Source organism: Amia ocellicauda, chromosome 2, assembly GCF_036373705.1.
Source record: "Amia ocellicauda isolate fAmiCal2 chromosome 2, fAmiCal2.hap1, whole genome shotgun sequence".
Lineage (NCBI taxonomy): Eukaryota > Metazoa > Chordata > Actinopteri > Amiiformes > Amiidae > Amia > Amia ocellicauda.
The window spans coordinates 29,586,202-29,610,064 of record NC_089851.1 but is presented as its reverse complement, the minus strand read 5'-3'; the positions used below and the strand labels follow the sequence as shown (position 1 = coordinate 29,610,064).

Sequence of the window (23,863 nt, the reverse complement as noted above, 5' to 3'; positions counted from 1 at the left end):
GGACAGAAAATCAAGGGAGGAGGTGAGGGAGGAGAACAAAGAGGAGGTAGCACAGTTGACAGACAGATGGGAAAAACAGTCAATGGAAGGTAAGAGTGAGAGCAGTGGAGGCAAGGGTGGAGACGGAGTGGAGATTACGGCAGAAGAGGGAGTGGATGGTGTAGGGAAAGGAGGGGAGAGAAAGGGAGAAAGAGATGAAGTGGTGGTCTGAGATGTCCAGGGGTGTCACAGAGAGGGACAAAGGGGAGCAGCCTCTAGAGAAGATGAGGTCTAGCGGGTGGCCTGCCCTGTGAGTGGGGGGAGATGGGGAGAAAGAGAATTTAAAAGAGTGTATGAAACTGTATGAAAAGACAGATTAATTTTTTTAGCCCACACCGCAAATTCAGCTTGTTTTGAAAATGAGAAGATAGATTGCAGCTATGCTAGGGAAGTGTGAATAACATCTAAACCAAAATGAGCCCTGGCATTAATGCAATTGGAAGAGCTTAACACTCCATCATGACAGTCTTTCTATAAAAATAAAAAATAAAAATGAGCAAAAAAGCAGAGTATTGAGGGAGCATTACAGAAAGAACAAATCCCTGGAACTCAAGGGATTAGCTTTACCTGAAGGTGCTTAAGTTATTTTAGATCAAAGTTCAGCCTGGAAAAATAATTGATTTTACCCACTGTTTCAATTTCCCCCCTACAAGTTCATCATATCAGCAGTGTTAAAATGAATAGCTCAGAAAAAAAAAAATGCTGATGAGAAATGTATTTTCTTAAGTTACTTTTTTGTAATATTGTGAATCTCAGCATAGTTGTGGTGTTGCTCCTGCTATCAAGGTTCTCCTGTTCCCAATACATCCTTTTAATCAGGAGAGTTAAGGTTTTAATTAGTCTACTTTCTGGTTCGGCACTGCACTTCTAACACATGAGATATCAAGGATGATTTTAGATTTGCAATTCATACGTTGTGTTCTATAAAAGCTTTTACAGAAAAATAGGACAATAGACTTTGACCTTGTTTAACTCTCATATTCCATGGATACAGTTTTCTTTCACAGACATTCCTATGAATAGGAAGACTTAGCATATTGGCTTTTCACCAACTTTGATACACAGTTATAATCTATAATTCCCTATAATCAAAGTCCAGTACTATGGTTCTCCTCCATTTTAACCTTATAGTAATTGGAAAAAGCATTCCAAAATGTATACATCACCTTAAAAGTCATGTGAAACTCAAGAAGTACATTTACATAAATAATACCTCACTGAAGTGAAAGTCGAAGAAAGGCATTTCGGAAAACAATATACACTGTGCTTCTCTCAGGATTTGGCATCAGAATGAATGTTTCATTTTCTTGCTTAATATATTTAAGATTGGATGGATGCAGTTTGGAAGTTTTAACTATTTAACACCAGTGTATTAGATTTGCATGTTTATTTGTGCGTTTGTTTGTCGTCATCTTTGTTATTTTTTCTGCAGCCAGTAAATTAGAAAAAACAGCAAGACCTAATGCTGACAAATTTGAAGAGGGTACATAATATTTTGTGGTGAAGTGAAAACAGACATTTGTTTTGTTGCTCATAGACTCTGTTAAGTTGAAAACATAAATTGTAGTTGTCATCAAGTCATGTGAGTTATAAATTAACAGCAGCAAATTTCAGTAACATGCATAATTTCCTTGTAACATTTAACTTTCACCAATACATTAAACCAAGTTAGCCCTTTTTATATTAAGTGCAGTATCTGTGCAGGGTATGTAAATCATCTTAATGTGATAACCTTAACATTAAGAGTACCATTTGCATAAATCAAGAATCCCCATTTTACCCCTAGCACCATGTAGAAGCCTATCCACCAGTTTCCAAATGTGAAACAGAATTGGGGGCACTTGAAATGTTGGCTGAAGAACGGGCACAGCTTCCACTGATCAACTGGTGTCCTACAATTGCCAGACAAAAGAGGTTGTTTTACAAATTAAAGACCCTCTGGCAACCATATCCCTATCAGTCCTTATGAATTTCAGCCAGTTTCTACTAATTGTGATTTCATTTCTTTATTTTTTAATGATTGATGTCTTCTTTTCTGTTTTAAACATTCTACATTGTTATTGTGATTATACTCATGCTGAAAAATTGTTTAATTGTTTTTTAAACCAAAACAAACATGTTGTGGCATATGTTAATTAGACAATTAATTATCAAATACACTGAAAATAAACTACAGTCAATACAACACTTGCTTAAAGTCTGACTACAAATAACAGATGGTCTTATATATACTAGTTGCATCTGAAACATGCTATTCCATTTAATCAGTTAAGCAAGAAGATTTTATTAGCTTCATTATATTAATTTCTTAATGCATGCTAATCTTAGTACTGCATAATTGTCATAATTACTTGCACTGCCAATTATGAAGGAAAGGGTTCTTTGTATTTGTATTTTAAGCTACATGATTTTAGAAGAAAGTGTCTCCACTTTACAGTGCCATTTTTTATTATAGATTAAAGGTCGCTTTTTAGTTTAAAAAAGCCTTTTAATTTAATTTAATAGTAATATAATGATTTCCAAGTACTTATACTCATCTGTCTACTTTTCTTTAGAGGCCACAATCAGAGGATGGAGTTCCTGGGGGACTCTATAATGCAATTGGTTGCCACTGAGTACTTGTTCATCCATTTCCCAGACCACCACGAAGGGCACTTAACGGTGAGGATAACAAATATCTGTGGTGGATGAAATAAAATGCATGAGACCGGCATGATGGAAGCCATTAGAGACATCTGACGAGCTTAACATTACTCTTACATTAAGTCTTCCCAATTAGCATTGGTACATTGGTGAGGTTTTAAAGTCAAGTAGGTTTCAAGTGTTGAAAAAGGTGTTAACAGTTGTTTAGTAAGTTTATGCATTACATTTATTGTGAAAGGTTAAGATGCACTGTTTTTCTTTATCTACGTTAATTTGTGAAGTTTTGCTGGTATCATACCACCATAGAGCCTTTAAGGTATTTAGAAGGTGTCCTTAATGCCAAACACGAGCTTCAGAGTTGCTACATAGAGAAAAGAGATGCACAAGAACTAAATGTTAAGTAAACTCATTTGATTTAAGATATTTTGTTTAAAACAGCATTTTAAATATACTATAATAATGTACATTTTCCTAAGGCATTAAGGTTAAAATGTGAAAGAATACACTACAAAATGAATTTAGTTACGGAATGACTTCCATAGCTGTCCATTTCATGCACTTTTTTTTTTGTAAATACACATGTTTTGATAATACCTTAAGTGTAAGGGTTTGTGAAATAATATAAATGATTAATAATTACACCTGTTAACACTGAGTGAGGTGTGTTAAACATGCAAATCATCTACCATTTGGGAATCTGATTCTGTAATCATTACTAGGCATAACTAATTAGGCTCCCAGTTTAATGACTCTCCATTAATACTATATGAATATAATACAAAGTGTAAAGCATGTATACTTGTTATTTGTAACCCATTATTTAAAATGTTACCCATGTATTTATTTTCTATTAATTAAATTACATTGTCTATTCACAGAGCTGGACTAACATTTACAGATACTGTCAGTAAAATAAAATAGACAGCATTTTATCTGAGGAAAAATACTTGAAATTGAAATGTCCATTATGGGGCATTGTTACACCACAACAAATATATTAATCTGATTCTTTCAAAATGACGTAACATCGGGACATACTGCACAAGCTCTCTAGTGCTGGTATGATTCCTTTGCACACCACTATCCAGTCACATACATACCCTTTGTTTTCAAACCAGGTGACAGGTGCAGATGTCTGACTGTGACATTGTTGATTATGTTCATCATTTCATATTCATATTCATTTGCATGTGATTTATATTCAGCTAAGACATGGGCACAAGTACAGCTCTAAAATAATAACACAACTTTGAGCCCTGGATCTATTTATGTATAGTCAACAACCAAACATGGGGAAGATATCTGAGTTTGTTTTCCATTGAAAGTACATGATCCTCCTTTATTTTGACAATTGTGAGAAGCCTTTGACCATATTTTGTCTTTATGATTTATCTATATGGAATATTATTTATAGTAGACTACCAAACATATATTGCCCTGTGTGTGCAATATCGAGAAAAAAAAAAAAACTTTCATTTTGCAGTGATCAACAATTATTATTCAAGTGATTGGACTTGTTTATGAAAGGTCCAGTGGGAGTTCTGAAGGTATCTGGAGTTCATGTGAAGTCCTAAATTTGATGTATTGTACACCTTTTATGAGGCCTTTATGAGAAAAGTTTGCCTCAAATGTAAGTGTTGGATGATATTGCAGTTGTGAAGCTGAGATCCTAAACATAATTATTAATCACAGGGCTATTTTTAAACTTTTTTATGATATTGTAACACTATCAAGAGGAATTGTGTGGTAATTTCTCAATAAATCTTGTGATGTACTTCAGCAGGCCACTGTTCTCTCTTGTTTTTGTGTACATGTAGTTACTGCGAAGCTCACTGGTGAACAACAGGACCCAAGCCAAGGTTGCAGAAGAGTTGGGTATGCAGGAGTTTGCAATTACCAACGACAAAACGAAAAGACCTGTGGCCCTAAGGACAAAGACCCTAGCAGATCTTCTGGAATGTAAGTAGCATAATAAGCTACTTGGGTGCTCTAAATTATATCAGTTGGCTACTCCCTGCACTTTCAAACACGTCCACCCCCCTTCCTAGACGTGGTGTGGACGTGAGTGAGGAACCCGTTGTAGTGTGCAGTGCTTCGCATCAAAATCACCTCTCCGAATTGAGCCTCTGGGTCAATCGAGGGAAGAGACGCCTGACGCCAGCTCAGCAGGCACAGTTCCTTGGATTGCGCCTCGATTCCGTTGACATGCTCGTCACACTGGCACCGGAGAGCGTTGCCTTCATACGCACATGTCTCTCCCACTTCCGACTGAATTTGTTGACAGCCTGTGGATGTGTTCCCAGGGCCTGTCATGCAGCCTCCAGGTACGTTGCCTTACGAGGCCGTCCTGTATATATTAGTTAATTATGCATTGTGTTGCGGTGGTGCATGCGTCAGGCCTGTGACTCCATTCTGAAAATGTGTAGAATGGAGCTCACTGCCGCTGTTTCCAGCTGATGGCGCTCGAGTTTCGGTGCCTCGCTGTGTATATAGTTCCTTGGTCAGCAGGTCTGTGGCCCGCTCTGGCTGTGTGCCATAGAGCAAGAGACCACTGTTGCTGTCCTCAGCGGTAAGCATGTGAGCAGGCTCTCGTCTTCCACTGTGTATATAGATCTTTTATTTCATTTTATTATTAATTGGATGTGTATTTTACAATTACAAATATAAAACAATACAACATTTCAATACTTGTGATTAAAATTCCATTCTAAAATCATTTCTAAAACTTTTAAAATCCTTAAAAGTTTTAAACCAAACTAGTGAAAAAAGTGCATTAATATCCAAAGAAATCGTGTTAATATGGCAAACTGCCAAAATAACAACAATGAAACCAAAACAAAACAATCTGATGTGTTGTTTCAAAACGGTAAATGCAATAGACAAAATAACAAACCATAACATATTACTGAACTAAACAAAACCATCTAATACATGTCTTACTAATATTTAAAACGGTTAACACATAAGACAAATCATAAACCAAAAAATAAATAAAAATAAAATCCTTGTGCATTTAAAAACACTTCAATCATCAGTCTTTCATTTTTGAAATTAAAAACAAAATACTTATCAATTATCAATCAATATCAATTCTGCAATTCTATGCTTCCCAGTTGCTGATGCTCCACTCCGGACCAATTCCCGTCTCTGCTGTGCTAACTCCTCTCTGCAGGCTATGGTCGCCTCGCTGGCGCCCTCACGTCGTGTGGATGTTGTTTAGGCACCGGGTCTTCGGCGTCCTGACAGACCGAGAGAGAGAGAGAGAGAGTCCAAGTGCACATGGGAAGCTTCACTCACGTCTGTACTACTGAGACCAGCGTGTCAGGTCGGGCTTTGCTCCTGAGGTGGGGGCCCAAGAACCCCCGGACCAGACGTATTAGGAGAAGGAGTGCCTTTATCTCTTCCCCTCTCTCTTCCTCTCCTTTGGCCGTCTGGCCAACTCCTCCTCCGTCACGGAGGCTTTGGCCCCGAACATCTCCGTGAATTTCTCCATGGCCCCCTCCTCCAGGTTTGGGACCCCTGGAGGGTGAGACCGTGGGCCGGCCGCTCCTCTATCCCCCTTGCCTCCAGTGCTGACTGAAACCGCCGCGACATCTCCGAGGTGGCTAGAGGAGGCACCCTTCTGTGCTGGCGGTTTCGCGATGCTCCCCCTGCCGGACACCTGTGCAGCGCCGATGTTCCTGGCCTTTGCTTTTCTTTCTATACGGGCCAGCACCTGATCTAATTCACCCTCCAGCTGCAACGGTTCTGGGGCTTTCTTTCCACCAGCCCGTCGCAGCCGGAGGGAGGGTTGGCTCTCTCCTGCGAGGCGGTCTCACCTACACTGTCTTTCAACCCGGCTCCCGAGGCTCTGCTCTCCACTCCCACACGTGGTGGGGTGGTGGGTCTGGTTTTCTTTCAATGGCGGGGTCCAATGTTCCAGACTCTGCAACCCTCGTTTTCACTGGAGGAGGGAGTGGAACTTCTGCCCCGGCTCCAGCGAGGGGGGGGAGCTCGACTATCTTGGGCTTCCTCCAGAGAGGAGACTTTATTCAGGTTCTTGGCAGTATTCTCCTCTCTGTCCACCACTTTTCTCTTTTTATTGCTCAACTTCACCCAACCTCCCCCTTCCGACTGTTCCCCCGTTCTCTTGAACGGTTCCTTTGAGGTAGGGGGAGGTTCTGGAGCCAGGGCATATATCTGTTCTTACTCTCCTTCTCCCTCCTCCCGTGCTGGGTCTCCTGTTCCGGCTCAGGGTCTGGAATGGAATTGCTGGTTCGTAAGAAGGGAGATCCGACTCGATTTGCGCAAGACTGGGGGCAGTTCTTATAGATATGGCCCCCACAGCCGCAGAGGTTGCAGAGTATCTTTTGTCTGCAGGCGTGTGTCAGATGACCACCGCTGTGCACTGAGTAACAACGTGGTCTCGGCCCTGACACTGCCTGCAGAGTTTTGGCATCCCGTCATAGTAGACCAGCCCCCTACCTTCTCTGATCTGTATAGTATTGGGGAGGTGGCAGACCTTCTCCGGATTCTCCACGCTCTGCCTCAACCAGATCCGGCACTGCCACACTCCCCCCCCCACACACTGTCCCCATCCAACACCTTAACTATCCTAGTATAGAGCTCTCTGAACCTTGCGAGCCAGATCTCCACGTCCTTGCCTGAGACCGTCTCGCAGAAAATCGCCACTTCAGGATTATCATTGCAAAACCCGCCAGCTCCCTGTATTTCTCCCTTCTATACACACTGTAGCACTCCTCTAGCAGATCATGATTAGCAAAGCTTACCTCGAAGATGTCTTTGTCTTTACCAGACAGTTTAGTTCCTTTGGAGCAAAGCCCACACCCCCTTCAGGTGGTGAAGGGAAACCCGTGTCCGAGATATAGTTCATTTGTCAACACAGTAGAGTTAATGTTACCCTGCGTTGCGTTGGTCTAACCAGCAGGCATCAACTGCTCCTGTGTTCCATGGGCGGCACATTAGTTCATTCCTGCGCCCCGTGGTGTATATAGTTAGTTTGTACGAAATCTAAGTTGTCAGCACAGTGGAGTTCTTCCACTTTATACTATTCAGTTGAGTTGCATGCTCCTGTGTTCCACGGCGGCAGCATGAATGTTCTTGCTGTCACGCGATATTTATATATGTATTTTGTTGTTCAGCTCGGCTGCTCTGTTGACTAGCCAGCTGTGTATTATGTTGTATTTCATTGGGTCTGTGGCCCCGCTCCTGTTGGATCAGGGGTCCACTGCCATGATAATGCACGGAGGCCGCACAAGTTGCTTGATTGCCCACGCCAGATATTGTGCAGATAGATTACGGCCTCGCTCCTAGCTGCACTAGTATAGCAGCTGGCCTTGCTATTGTTTGTGGAGGGTGTAAGAGTTGACACTCTGTAGCCCCGCTTTGTAAATGCTGATTCTAGATAGTTCCCGGTAAGAGCGTGACTATGGCCCTCGCTCCTGGGCGGCTCAGGTGCGGCCCTACGGGGCCCCTGAGGTTACTGTCTGGAGTTGTTGTCAAGGCCCCCTAGTGGTCATCTCCCTAAAGGCTCCCTTATCAGCTCGCTGCCTCCTCCTTTTACGACAGTTTTGTTATACAGTAACCCCTCCCCCTTGGGCAGTGCTTCCAACTTGAAAGATAACGATAGGTTGCAAATGCAACCCCGGTTATCTGAAAAAGGAGGCACTGCCCAAGGGTTGCAAGGTTACATGGGAGTCCTGCTCCCGGCAAAAGAGCACGAATCTGCGCTGACGTCACGTTTTATAGAACAGGAAGTGGGAAGGGACCTGTTCTGAGTGATGAGCGCAGGGGCCAATGGCAGCTCTGATAGTGACGTTTCGATCAGGTTCCTACGGAAGTGCTCAGAAACCCGTCGCTCTTCAGCAGTGCTTCCTTTTTCAGATAACCGGGGTTGTATTTACAACCTATCGTTTTAAATGTGTAACATCAAAACATGCTAGCTGTTCTGAGTTTAAATTAACTTAACTGAATTTAATATTGTGTTTAATTATATGGCTTCCCCCCCCAAAACAGTTCATTTATTTTAAATGAGGGTTCTTGTGACGGCAACCATACATTATAGAAATTGACACTGTTTTGAACTTTATTTGGTATTGCATGCCAAACATAGGAAGGATAGATAGATATGGAGCACAGTTAAATAGGTATGGCTGCTGAGTACTACAATGTGCAGTAAGTGGCAGGCTTCTTTTAGATGGATTCAGATACACTTAGGGAAATGATTACAATATATTAGTATGATACATTAGACATGATTCTAGAATGGAGGACGTGTCAGGGTAAAGTACATTTTGGAAAGTAATTAGTCCAGCACTTCCAATCTTTGTAATAAAGAATCAATAAAGGCTGAACAGAAGTGGACGGCAAATAAGTGTTGAATGAAACTTGACTGGCAGTAGCTATGTTCAAGATTAGTCTGACTGACATCCCCACAAACCCTTTTGTTAACTCCTTGACTATCAGCTAGGACCAAAGAGTTACACTGAAATCATATCCACACCTTGACAGTACCAAAAGAATGGATCACTGTGACAGTCTGTCCATGTTCAGCAACATGGGAAACTGGTTTATCCTGTGCAGTCTGGACATTACAAACCAGTTTAATGAAGGGTTTAACCTGCCTTGGTTTGAGCAGTGTTAAGAGTCCACTAAGAGCTCTGTGATTTGTTTTGAAACAGTATATTTTGGATTTAGTTATTTTCATATGAATGCTCTAATTTGATAGCTTCATTTTAGTCATTCCTGTACATGTATTTTGTTTTGTTTTGTTTTGTTTGAGGGGAGGAAAGGCAACTTATTAAATAAAAAACTTATATATATATATATATATGTTGTATAAAACATACAACATATTAGATGCACTATTCCAGTGAGCAAGGCCATGATATTTCACTGCAAATTCATATTTCATCTATATTCATCTTACTGGACCTTTGACCTGTAACTGATAACTGTGATTAATTCAGTATCAATATTTAATATTCAATATTTAAATAAAAATGGCTTTCAGAATAAAATGTGATGTGAACAAAAATAGAAAAGTTATTTTCTGTTCTGTAAATGACGACAATTTTTGCCAGTAATGTATAAAAAATAAATAAAAGGAGAAGTAAAAGCAAAACAATGAAGAGAGCTGCAAACTAGAATTACATCTGAAGTTACTGAATCTCTGAAACCTAGATACACTCGTCATTGATTAAACCGAGAAATGTGTACTGGGTACAAGCTGAATGTCTCTACAATTACATTCAGATTAACTTATTTCAAACAGATTTGAATTCTTTACCGTGTCTAAGAGGCATGGTAGGGCCAAAAGATTGTGTGTGTGTGTATCCATTTTCATTAGCCATGTAAGTTCTTTATAGTCAAAATACAATGTACAATACCCTGCTGTAAGAGAGCCATGTTTATAGCATTAAAAATGCTTGGAGGAATTTAATTCACCATGATGCAACACGAGCACAATGCCCAAATAATGCTGAATGGCAACAACTTCACCAGTGGCAGTAAGTATGTTAAAATTTCAAGGGAACTCCTCAGCCTTGAAGCAAACACTTTACGTCTAAGTTTACTTCACAACTGAACTGAACTCACTCGAAAGCATTAATACTTCCCCACAGGATGTTTGCGAATGATAAAAACCGCTTTTGAGGATGATAGATTGCATTGCCGCAATAGTTTATTTTAAATGTGTGTGTATGTATATATATATATATATATATATATATATTTTTTTTACTCTGAATGTTAAGTATTGCAAATGTCATTGTTTGAATGATCTAAATAATCAGTTGTTCTAACAACGTCTTAAATGTGTAAATTCACTATTACCCAGCACTCCAAGGAAAAGTAGAAATGTACTCTTCATTAACAGTTTTACAACCTCCATTTACACTCACCTAAAGGATTATTAGGAACACCTGTTCAATTTCTCATTAATGCAATTATCTAACCAACCAATCACATGGCAGTTGCTTCAATGCATTTATGGGTGTGGTCCTGGTCAAGACAATCTCCTGAACTCCAAACTGAATGTCTGAATGGGAAAGAAAGGTGATTTAAGCAATTTTGAGCGTGGCATGGTTGTTGGTGCCAGACGGGCCGGTCTGAGTATTTCACAATCTGCTCAGTTACTGGGATTTTCACGTACAACCATTTCTAGGGTTTACAAAGAATGGTGTGAAAAGGGAAAAACTAAGGCTATGTTTCAGAAAACTTTTTCTACTACATTTAATTATATATTAATTAGAATCATCATCACAACTTCATGACTGTGACATTCAAGACCTGCCATTTATAATGTAGTGTTCATAACATCTACTGTAGCAGCTTTATTTGGAAACTGTTAAGATCTGATTGATTTTATTTTATTTACCAGATCCTTTTTATATAAAATATAAAAGGTAAAGTATAAGTAGTATACATATCACTCACACATAATAGGGGTTAATTAAACAATGGAAAGTGGGTTATGATGTCCTGTGAACATCCAGCAACCTGAACTTGAATTGCAACACTCAGCTCTTCGAAAAAATGTTTCTGCTTACTCCCAGTGCACTATATAAAAAATACATGGTTCAAAGCCAAACTAAAGTCTTACAACATTAACACAAATGCACTGTTGTAGACTCATGCCAACATTTTAAGACATTTTCTTCAGTGAAGGGATCATTAGCCTTTCTCATTTAAAATGCAGCACAAGCATTGTATGTTTTGGACATTCCAGCCAGAAGCATGTACTGACCTTGTATTTCTGAAGGACTCTAAAAATAAATTAAATTCTAAAGCAAAATGTATGTTTATCTATCATTTACAATTGTCTTCATGAAAAGACTGACTTCAAAATCACCTTGATATATCTATACACCGATCAGCCGTAACATTATGACCACCTGCCTAATATTGTGTAGGTCCCCCTTTTGCCGCCAAAACAGCCCTGACCCGTTGAGGCATGGACTCCACTAGACCTCTGAAGGTGTGCTGTGGTATCTGGCACCAAGACGTTAGCAGCAGATCCTTTAAGTCCTATAAGTTGCGAGGCGGGGCCTCCATGGATCGGACTTGTTTGACCAGCACATCCCACAGATGCTCGATTGGATTGATATCTGTGGAATTTGGAGGCCAAGTCAACACCTTGAACTCGTGATTCATCAGACCAGACCACCTTCTTCCATTGTTCCGTGGTTTAGTTCTGATGCTCACGTGCCCATTGTAGGCGCTTTCGGCAGTGGACAGCGGTCAGCATGGGCACCCTGACTGGTCTGAGGCTACGCAGCCCCATATGCAACAAACTGCGATGCACTGTGTGTTCTGACACCTTTCTATCAGAACCAGCATTAACCTTTTCAGCAATTTGAGCTACAGTAGCTCGTCTGTTGGATCGGACCACACGGGCCAGCCTTCGCTCCCCACGTGCATCAATGAGCCTTGGCCGCCCATGACCCTGTCGCCGGTTCACCGCTTTTCCTTCCTTGGACCACTTTTGATAGGTACTGACCACTGCAGACCAGGAACACCCCACAAGAGCTGCAGTTTTGGAGATGCTCTGACCCAGTCGTCTAGCCATCACAATTTGGCCCTTGTCAAAGTCGCTCAGATCCTTACGCTTGCCCATTTTTCCTGCTTCTAACACATCAACTTTGAGGACAAAATGTTCACTTGCTCCCTAATATATCCCACCCACTGACAGGTGCCATGATAACGAGATTATCAGTGTTATTCACTTCACCTGTCAGTGCTCATAATGTTATGGCTGATCGGTGTATATAGACCAGACCACCACAGCAAATGTTCTAAATTGTACACAATGATCTGCAAAAATTGTATGGTTCTGCAGTAAAACAGTAGTTATAGGTTTTGTTTTAACCTCCTTTACCCTCTTGTTTCAGTCCTTAGTTTCAACTCCTGCTGATCGGTTAGAAAAGCATGCATGGATTCATGAATTAATAATTCAGTTCGAACGGCACAGTATCAATATCAATTACAGTCTCAAGCAGAAATATGATTACTAAATACAGTAGTACTATAGAACAGTTGCATTATGTGGTGTGGGAGAAGGAGTAGGCTTAATTATTAAAATAATCCGAACGTTGTAGGAAGAAAAGAAAAGATAGCTATACCTTGGTTATAGATTATATTATTATGAATTGCAAAAGCAACTGTAAAATGCTGATTTGGCCTCAGGTTAGCAATTATAGCAGTTCATTGTAATGAGGGTATTTAAAGAAAATAAATTAACTGGGTGTTGTAGTATTTTGGCCTGACTTTAATTCTGTAGCACAATTTTCTGCATTACCAAAACGGTAACCCCTTTTCTCTAGCAAGTTAATTATGGGCTTCAGCATCATCAATGTCAGCAGTATCCATCCATATTTCACACTAAAGGTTCACAATTTGATTTTTGGAATGGCAGTTTATTAGGTTACAGCTGGCATATCTAATCAGAAGAGTTGTGTGTTTGATCAGGGTTCTGGCAAATGAAGTTGAGTAGCAAATTCCAATTCCAACTTTGTGCATGAAAAGGAAAAATACAGTTAATTGCTGGTCATTAATCTAATCTCATATTTTTGTATAGTAATCAATGAGATTCAATATGCATTTTGTTTATTAACTTACCCCCCACCCCCAACATACACACAATTTGTGTATTAGATTGTAAACTTCAAAGGAAATGTGTTCATCATTTGTTGTTCAACATTTAAAAAAACATTAATTAGGGTGATGTAGCTGAAAAATAATGACCTGCTCTGGATGTTAATTACCTAACATTGATACTTGGATACTTGTCCTTCTTTTTTTTATTTTTCATTTATATAAATTATTATAAAATACTTTTCTTTCATGTTTTGTAGGGGGGTTTCATTATGCTAGTCTACAATTCCAGGAGTTGAAAAATAATAATTCCAGCAGATATATCAATAAGTATTCATAGCATAGAGTCATAGATTGTGATTAATTATTATTTTGTATAATACCTTTTGGCAATTAAAAAAAAATAAAAGTATCCATACCACATTTTTGCAGGTACAGGGGTAAAAGCCAAACAAAAAACATGTGAACCCCTTTACACTTACTATGAAACTAATAGAATTGAGAATGTTGTTTCTTCTAACCATTTTTTTTTTGTTTGCACTTGGCACTATTCATTTGTCACAAACACAATGAACATTGAAATGTATTGGTTTCTGTGATTTAAAGCTGACAGTAACTCAAATGTTTGTGAATGTGGATTTTTTTTTTTTTTACTGTTGGTTTATATATTTTTTCAATCCCAAATGCATTTATTGCTCTACTTTTTTTTCCAGCCTTTCTTATTCTTAAATCCAAAAAAGTAATCAAACAAAAGAACACTTAAGCAAAACTGAGAATCAAGCCAGGTGATGGGTAAACACCATCCTATTGGCTGAACACACAGACAATGAAAGTGTGTCTGACATAACAAGAAGTGTTATATGTTAACAAACAGACCTTTTCAATTAGAGGCACTGCTAGTTTTTGTTGTCTTTTTTGATCTCTATATATGGTCTTGAGGAGTACTCACCATTGCACTAATCTAAATTTTGCTTTTTAGCATTTATTGCCGCCCTGTACATAGACAAGGACTTGGAATACGTCCACACGTTTATGAATGTATGTTTCTTCCCTAGATTAAAGGTAAGTGCCTGTTTATACGTCACAGAAGCAAATGACCACAAAAATGTGTTTTACTGAATACCGTTTAAAGGATAATAGAGCTGATAGTCTTCGAAAAGCTGTTTCTAATGTAGTTATAGGAAAACTAGAAGGCCACTCTTACACAATGCTTTTAATGCTTTTTATAGCTCCTGTCTGTTTCCCTTCTCTTAGAACCCCATTTCAGTAGATATTATGCGAGACAACTAAACATAAGCCACTGAGTTAAGCTGACATTCGTATTAATTGTGTGTATTATTCATATTTCTTTTAAAAGGCTGTACTGTTTTTCCAAGAGTAGTAAAATCACTCTACAATGAATGAAATAGAGAAAACAAAAATGGCCTAAAGAGGCAACCACCAATACAGAATGAAATAAATTATACTACTTTCAGTTTGGAAATGTTTCAAAATTTTAAAAGTGATTATATTAGTACTGTTAAGTGCTTTTACATTATACTTAAAAACAACACAAAAAAACTATATATTTGATAATAGATGTTTGTTATTAAAAATAAACTGTAGTGTCTTGATTAACTGATACAGCAATTAAGCTGAATTAATTATAAAATAAACTTATTACAGCAACCTAGAAAATCAAGTTTGCCCCTTCTTAACCCTAGTAGCAAACAAATGTGAAAAGTGAAAAGCATGTTGCAAAAGTAATCTAAATGGCACAAATTGTAAAAGACAAATCATCTGATACCTGTATTATATATCACTTTTTCTTATTCACAACTATCTATATGAAATATTTGTGACAAAAACGTTACACATTAAGAGCTTTGAGAAGAATCAGTGCATGACATGTTTACTTCTCATGTATGTCTCGTGTGTTGACCATGACTTTCTTCAGCATGTCATGATAGTGTTTTGTACGTCTAATGGCCTAGAGTGCAGTACACTCTCATTGGGAGTAGCGTTTATTTGTTGATAGTTTAACAGTGAAACACAGAGAAGCCTCCTTTTATTTTTTCAACAGTCATGCACACTAGCAAACTCGTTAACCAATTGAAGGTTGCCTTCTGATCCTGCAGTAAAGGACATCTTTATCCAGTGTTCATAAGAATGGCGTTGACTTTCGTCTCTCTCTCTATTTCTCTATATAACTAGACAACAAGAAAAACTCCAACCAATCCTTTACTATTGGCAAATGAAGCAGAATGTTAAGAGGGAAGATATGTCCTCTGGAGAAAAAACAAGCATTCCTAGTAGACAACTTCTCTTTGTAGAAAATTAATAGGAACAGACAGTTCTGGATTCAAAGTCCTTTTTTTATAAGAGGGCTGCTTTTCTGTTAATGGAAGTGCTTTTAGCAGTCCCGTTGGAAAGCAGAAATGTATCAAACTGAGACACCTGGGAGCTTGCAACCTCCTATTTATTTGAGATGGAGTAGCTGGTTTTGTTTAAATAGCCCTTGATTTGCAATCGTTATGAAGCCTTGAAGAAGGATGTGTGTAATTTTTTATTTTCTCTCGTGTAATTTGAAGGCCAAAAGCATTTAAATTAAATTATTTATTTCTCTAGGAGTTTATTCTAAACCAGGACTGGAATGACCCCAAATCCCAACTGCAGCAGTGCTGTTTGACCCTCCGGACAGAAGGAAAAGAACCTGATATCCCATTGTACAAGTAAGCTTTTGGAGAACATTTTTTTTTTTTTCTTCTGCCTACATCAGTCTACAAAATCAAAGTGTCATTTTGGTGGTGGAGTATTGAAAGTGTAGCACAGTTTTAAGAGTAATGTGGAATACTATTTTAGTCTCATGAGCTTCTTATTCTAACGTTCTAACCTTTCCAATCATTCCTTTTTAAGACAGACTCTACCAAATAGCACCCAAGAGAGATCTCAGTTATGCCAATAAATACACAGTTCAAAAAATCTCTTTATTATTGATTTAAGAAGGTTCAAGGAGCAAATTTTCATTTGATTATCTCTTTGCTGTTTTCACAATGCAGCATGCATTTCTATAGCAACAAAGTTTTTTTTGAAGAAAAGTAACTGCTTTTATGGAGGAGGAGGGATAGGGGTGGTTTGCAGATGAATGCCAAACAGATAAATTACTATCTGTACTACTATCGTTTTTCCAAAACGTTGCAGTCAATGGCCACTTAGTCATGGAAAATATCTGAAGGCCCAGCCAGATTGAGGTTGACTAAATCACACCTTCAGCAGGCCCTGGCAACAGCTTCAGAAACTGTTTATACTGTAGACTATATTGCTGACAACATATTTACATTTTGTGTGTATGTGCACAGTTAGGTCCATAAATATTTGGACAGTGACACAATTGTCATCATTTTGGCTCTGTATGGTACCACAATGGATTTGAAAGGCAAATGAAAGGAAGATGTGCTTTAAGTGTGGACTTTCATCTTTAATTTGAGGGTAGTTACATCCAAATTGGGTGAGTGGTGTAGGAATTACACCCATTTTTATATGTGACCCCCCCCCCCAATTTTAAGGGCTCAAAAGTAATTGGACAAACAAACATGATCATGAACTAAATTGTGAGTTTCAATACTTGATTGCAAATCCATTGCTGTCAATGACTGCCTGAAGTCTGGAACCCATAGACATCACCAGATGCTGGGTTTCTTCCCTGGTGATGCTCTGCCAGGCCTGCACTGCAGCTGTCTTTAGTTCCTGCTTGTTCTTGGGGTGTTTTGCCTTCAGTTTTGCCTTAGAAATCAAAACAAACCAATCAGAGAGATAGCAAAAACATTAGGTGTGGTCAAATCAACTATTTGGTACATTCTTAAAAAGAAAGAACCCACTGGTGAGCTCAGGAACACCAAAAGGCCCAGAAGACCACAGGAAAAAATTGTACTGGATGATAGGAAGAATTCTTTCCCTGGTGAAGACAAACCCCTTCACAACACTTGGCCAGATCAAGAACATCCTCCAGGAGGTAGGCATATCTGTGTCAAAGTCAACAATCAAGAGAAGACTTCACCAGAGTAAATACAGAGGTTTTTTTTTAAGTGTTTAGGGCCATATTATCTGCTCAGATTCAGCCAAATGCTTAAAATCTAATTGGACGGTGCTTCACAGTGCAGATGGATAATGACCCGAAGCATACTGTGAAAGCAACTCAATACTTTTTTAAGGTGAAGAAGTGGAATGTTCTGCAATGACCAAGTCAATCACCTGACCTGAATTGAGGATGCATTTCACTTGCTGAATGCAAAACTGACGGCAAAACGCCCCAAGCACAAGCAGGAACTAAAGACGGCTACAGTACAGGCCTGGCAGAGGATATAAAAATGGGTGTAATTCCACACTGTTCAATGATGGACCTAACTGTGTCTGTGTATGTGTAAATATATCTAATTCAATAATAAAATTATAAGTTCAAATTATTACATTCAGCTGTATTTGTAAAGTCTTTTAAATAACTACAGAAAAAATAAATCAATCATAAATGAGAAATAATACCAAAAATGATCTTGTGTCTGCATTCAATTTATCATTTTTGGCAACTATGAAGCAAGTATGTTATTTCTAAAATCACAAATACTGCTGTTTATCTGATCTGCACAATGTATTCATATAAACTGATTACATGTATTGCATATGTTTTCACTGCATACATGGTGCTTCATTTGTGAATTTCTATAATTTCTTCTTAGCTGTGGCCAATATCATGGCCATATTTGTAAACTAGCAATGATTCTACATTGTTCAATATAAAGAACATATTATATACCATAATACATGTCTATCAGCATTGACCTGATCACGCCGCTTTTCTTATTTTTGTTTTATAATGCTAATCACGTTTAAATGTATGTATATGTGCCAACCAGACAGTCTGCAAAACTAAAAATATTCATTGCCATTTTGAAAAATCACATCGATCCAGGAAAACGCAACAGCAGCATCCCTCCGAGTTGCATGGCATCTTGCAAAAAGCATTTAACTGAAACTGAGCTTTTAAAATCATGTGCTGTAGACATGCTATAGAAGAAGTGCTAAATCACAACAAAAATAAAAAAATGTCTACCATAGAGCTGGTCAAACAAATTTCACTGATAACAGTGTTTTTGGATTGCAAGTCTTATCGAGAGAAGCCGTTATGTTTGATTCCTATGCATGGGCTACTGGTGAAGCTACCTTGCCTACCTCCTTTTCTGTACAATACTTTTAGTGTAGTCAATTTATAGAGAAAGGAGTTGGAGGTAACTGGTGGATAGTGTTGTCTTTAAGAAGCAAGTATAGCATTTGCTCGCTTCTGTTCTCAAAATGACTTTCCATTTACGTAATACAGTATGTAAGTCTGTTGTAACGTGTGTGAAAGACGATTAGTGGCACATCTCTGTGTGTAACTTTGGATTCCTTCCGAATAATAAACCCAGCTTGATAGCTGCTACCCGAATTTTATTTTTTTCATTTCAACCTCCTCTGAATATGGAACAAGAACTCCATACCGGGGAGTGGGGTATTCTTGTCTGGCCCATTGGTTCATGTCATCCTTTGAAACGGGCCCACAGTGAAAAGTAATTGGGGACCCCTGATGTAGTGCATGTTATTATTGTTCTACCTCTGACTGTGGTCAAAGATTTAATGTGACCTTCAACTAGTTGTTTTTAAGCTAGATTGAAAGCTTTGTAGAAACTTTTACACCTTAGCTTATACTCGTAAATTGCGCTCTTCTGCAGAAAGTCTAATCCATGCCACATTTTTACATTTAATGACCATGGTTGTTCAAAAAGTAGATTGAATTATTAATTAACTGGCTTTAAATGGCCTTATCATTAAAATGTCAACAGATCATAAAATATCTGTTCATTACTGGAATTATTTAAGCAAGTCCATAGTGAAAATTGTTTTGTACAAAAAAGTGAATTAAATATTTTTAAATGATATCCCTCCTGTCCTCGCTTCTCACTGAATCCATTTGATTTCCAAAATTGGAAAAGCACACTGCAGCTTTCACTAAAATATTTTTTTTCTTTCACTCCCCTGCGCATATGGAATTTAAATGACAGTTCTAAAGGGATATCATTTAACATACAGCTAAACTAATCATTGCATCACCAAATATTTTTGCTTATTTTACTTTAATGTAAAGTGCATGAAATAATTTCCCTGGAACTTCTATCCCCCCCCCATTTCTTTCAGGACGCTACAAACAGTGGGTCCCTCACATGCTCGAACATACACAGTTGCAGTTTACTTCAAGGGAGAGAGAATCGGATGTGGGAAAGGACCAAGGTACAGATTTAAAACAAACACATGCAAAGTTTGAATACAGATGTTATATTCTTACTATTGTAAATCAGTTATTTTGACTTGCTTTTATTGGTTCATTTAGATTAAGATTGCCAAAAAATATATATACTGGTCAAGTTTTAATTTCTGGATTCAAATGTGTTTGTGTATTTTGATGATTTACCTTTTCGAGCTTTACTTTGTATCAGATTATTAAAGCACAAATTAGATATTTTATCTGTTTTAGTTGAGGGACCTGTATGGTGATCTAGCACTTTAGTAAAATAAATGTGCATTGCATGTATCTGGGAGTAAAAATACATTTTCAAAAGAAAATAAAAACAATCAGTTGTCACCTGTCCGTTAAATTAACAATATGATGTCAAATAGCCATAGTTAATGTGCAATCATTTGAGCAAACCAAATCCCTGAATTGCCTCTGGCTTTTAAGCACATCAGATGGTTTAGCACATTATTAAACCAAATATTCAAATAGAACACAGGTGATGAAACATAACATAACATAACAAACATATATACAAATAAAATGTAAATTAAATGTAAGTGTATGTTTAAGTATTTGAATGCATACTCTACTGTACAAATTGTCAACTTCATAGCTGAACCCTTTTAAAATTCAAATGATCAAAGCTACATTTTGCAGGAAAAACTAAGTATTCCAAAGCTAGACATTCCAACAGCTGATGCTTTATTGATATATGTATTAATTCAAATATCTACCAATTTTAGAAAATGAATTAATACTCCTAGGTATAGACCTTTTTCATAATGAGTGTAAGGAGGAGGCTTTGTAAATGATAGCATGCTCTGCTTTTTTAATACAGTATTCAGCAAGCTGAAATGGGAGCTGCAATGGATGCACTGGAAAAATGTAAGTTGGTTGGTTGAAAATAATCTTGTTATGCTTTTAAGTGTCTTCCTTTTTATAATGCCCTCTCCTGCTTTAAATGTGCCATCTTCAATTTAAAACTGCCCTGGGGACCTGGTTCTATTGCCTGTCCTGCCAAGCTGGATATTTATAATGTAGTCCTTTAATGGCAAACAGTGTAGCTTAGATTTATGTTCTACCAGATTTATTCATCAGAATTTACAGAAATGGCCCTCTGGCATGCAGGTAGGTGAGGACATCATTGCAAACCTGTTTGTTTGGTAAAATGTGAAAATAGCTGCATAAGTAAATGAATTACATAAAGCATGGGTGTTGAAAACATTAGTTTATTCACTTTCCATAAATCCCCTCAACATACCAATTCATTGGGTGTTGTCTTTTACATTAAACTTGCTTCTACTGTATTTTCCTTTTGGCTTTTTATAATTGAGGTTAACAAACCCAAAGTCCCATAGCATAGGTATTTGATCTGTTCTATAACATCCATAATAATAATAATAAACTTATCATCATTATCATTGTTGTTTCACTTCTCCGTCCTAGAGTTCTGCATTCAAGATTGCTAAAATATTTATATTAATAAACCCAGTGTAGCTTAAAAGAATATGTTTTGGCTGTAACTATTAGCTTCTCATGGCATGACATTTTAAGAAGAACAGCACTGTTTCCTTGACAAGGTGCCCTGTGAGAATACTTTAATTAGTGCTTTATGACTGTGGCCATCCTTAGAGGTGGCTGCACCTGCCACAGTCAACTAGAACACATTTTGCCCATTGCTGTGCACAGTAAGTCTTTCATCAGCTCTGTCGATGTAATGAACAACATCAGAAGAGGAATTATAATTTAATTTGTTTTACTTATTACTGTATAAGTGTTATACTCCTGAGGTTCCAAAACAGGGAAATATTGTTTAAATTAGGACATTGGACAGTCTACTTTATACAGGATTTTTTGTTTTGATTTTTTTTAATGTAAACAACTGTCAGTGTGATTGAACACTATCTGTTCATTGCAAATGAAGATTTCCTCTTCATAAATCGCGGCTTTATGTGACTAAATTAGATATGCCTCGGCAAAGGTCATTTAATTTGCCATAATCTATCACTGGAGTTTGACTCATTACAAGGGGATTAAGTGTGTATTTGGTATAATTTTGAAATAAATAAACAGATCATCTGAGCTTTGCATTGCTTTGGAGGGGCACGAATGCCTCTGCAATTTTGCTGTAAAACAATAACTCAAGGAACGAGATTCATCATTTCCTTGTGAGTTCTTGTCACAGTTGACTCATTAATAAGAACAACATTTATGCCTGTCTGAATGGATGAGGTATGGGAACAGCACCTGCATGCTGATCATGTAGACACTCATACAAAGACTGCTCGGGACCTTTGCTGCAGAAAATTATACAGGAAAATTAGTTGCTGTGGCTTACACTTAACTCTTTCATGACTCTGCAGATTTTAGAATACCTACTGATTTAGACCTCTAAATGTAGGATTTATTTTTAGATTTATAAACACAATTTTAGAATTTACTAAATAATATGCAAGTCATAATTTTACGGGGTTTTACATAATTTTTATATTCTGGTTGCCCAGTCCGATTTTTAGAACCGTAGCCTGGTGGGAGGGGGGGCTGCCAACAGCAATGCGTGTAAATATCTTCATTCACCCACTCACATCAGCATGTATCTCATGCTTGATGTCTTTTGATTGACCACAAATGGACCTTCAATTGGTATTCATCAGAAATGAATATTTTGTAGTTTGCATGTCTGTTTCCATTAGCTGCGATGACATATCAGTAGGAAAATATTTGTATTAATGTTTAATATTTAATGTAAAATATTGGTCAATATAGCTGGTATTTAAGGTAAAATTATCACTTGCCCCATGTGATCTAGTGAAGAAGCCACCAGAATTTGGCACCTGCATTGGATCAATGAATTTAAATGCTAGTTAAATGGCAAACAGATGATACATACCAGTGGCCTATGTTAAAGTAATGAGTCCGTTAGTGTGCATTATTTTTGAAGTTAAAAGAAAGTATTGATAGTTGAATAGTGAATAGTGAAAAGTTGTGTTTTTGTTTTGTTTTTTATATCTCCAAAATGAAATCCTATACGCTTATTACTGAATGTTATGTACTTCCGGTATTGAAAATGTAGATGTACAGTGATTTTATTTTATTTATTTTCTTAATCCTACATTTTGCCAACCCTGTATATTGTCTAAAAATCCTTTTAAAATATACATCTTTTTACGTTATTGCTAGATACTGGGTGGCCTGTTTGAGATTTACATGTACACATGTACATTCCTCTACACTGCTGACAAGCGCTGATAAAGCAGGCCAAACAAGAACAAAGGAAACTCAGCATTTATCTGCACATGACGGCCAAGTTAAAAATTAACTTGAAAAGAAATGTTGATTTAAATTGGATCTGACAACAAAATCTTGCCGTACAAATTACATCTCTCAATATTAACGTTAGCTCAGAGTGACACGTTCTTTCATATTGATGTGCTTTTATTACATATTTCTGTCCTATTTGTTGTATTATGAAGGCTTCACTGAGCCTGCAGTGCTGGTGCTCCAAGCACGGTAAAAATAAAAGGTTGTATGTAGCAGTTAGCAGTGGGGGGACCAGCCTTATATTTTTGAATTTTTTGCTTTCTATATTCTCATGAAAGTCTTATTTATAGATTTTCTGACCACCAATAAATGTGAAAAAGGCGTTAATCCTACAAATTATTTCCTTAACCTTGCTCCTAAGGCAAGGTAGTGAAGTCATGAAGATGAAAATGCAATTATACTTGTGATGTTTTGAAAGTACGTGTAGATTTATTCCAGAAACTGTTGTGGTGGGAAGGTTAAATACAGACCTTACCCAGCAGTTTGAAAAGACATCATGTAATAAGTATATTGCATTATTTACATGCCTTATCTGCGATGCATACTTAACATCTACTGTGAGCATTACACTTGTTTTTTTGGAAGAAAATGTTAACATCCATGTGTTGTCACTGTGGGATATTCATGAATCAAATCTTAATGATATAGCCTAAATTAATTAAAATTGTTCTAATGGATACTTATGATATACCAGAGTATATTGAAATGCATCTTTTTCAACTACTGTAGTAGGTGGTAGGAACTGATTCATACAGTTATGAGCAAAATTATTCAACCACCATTGCAAATCAGATTTATTGTCAAAATGTACAGACTGTCAGCTGTTTGCAATGAACAGATCAAACAAAAGCAATTGAAATAGCTCAACACAATGAATGCTTCAAGTGGTTTCCCCAAATTCAACTGAAAATGCAACTTATAATGACTTCTCCAGTCTCAAAATTATTAAACCCCCTGAATAGAGAA

The 23,863-nt window shown here is 37.6% G+C and overlaps 1 protein-coding gene across 5 annotated transcripts in view; it reads left to right on the top strand.

Annotated features, from left to right (window-relative positions):
* The window catches only part of drosha (drosha ribonuclease III), a 69,226-nt gene that overhangs the window by 42,342 nt on the left and 3,021 nt on the right, over window positions 1-23,863 (top strand). For all 5 annotated transcript variants that reach the window (XM_066722219.1, XM_066722230.1, XM_066722240.1 and 2 more), the window contains 6 exons: window positions 2,595-2,700; window positions 4,500-4,641; window positions 14,255-14,337; window positions 15,883-15,986; window positions 19,480-19,572; window positions 20,415-20,461. In XM_066722219.1, coding sequence (XP_066578316.1) covers window positions 2,595-2,700; window positions 4,500-4,641; window positions 14,255-14,337; window positions 15,883-15,986; window positions 19,480-19,572; window positions 20,415-20,461 — 575 coding nt within the window. The remainder of the gene's footprint in view (window positions 1-2,594; window positions 2,701-4,499; window positions 4,642-14,254; window positions 14,338-15,882; window positions 15,987-19,479; window positions 19,573-20,414; window positions 20,462-23,863) is intronic.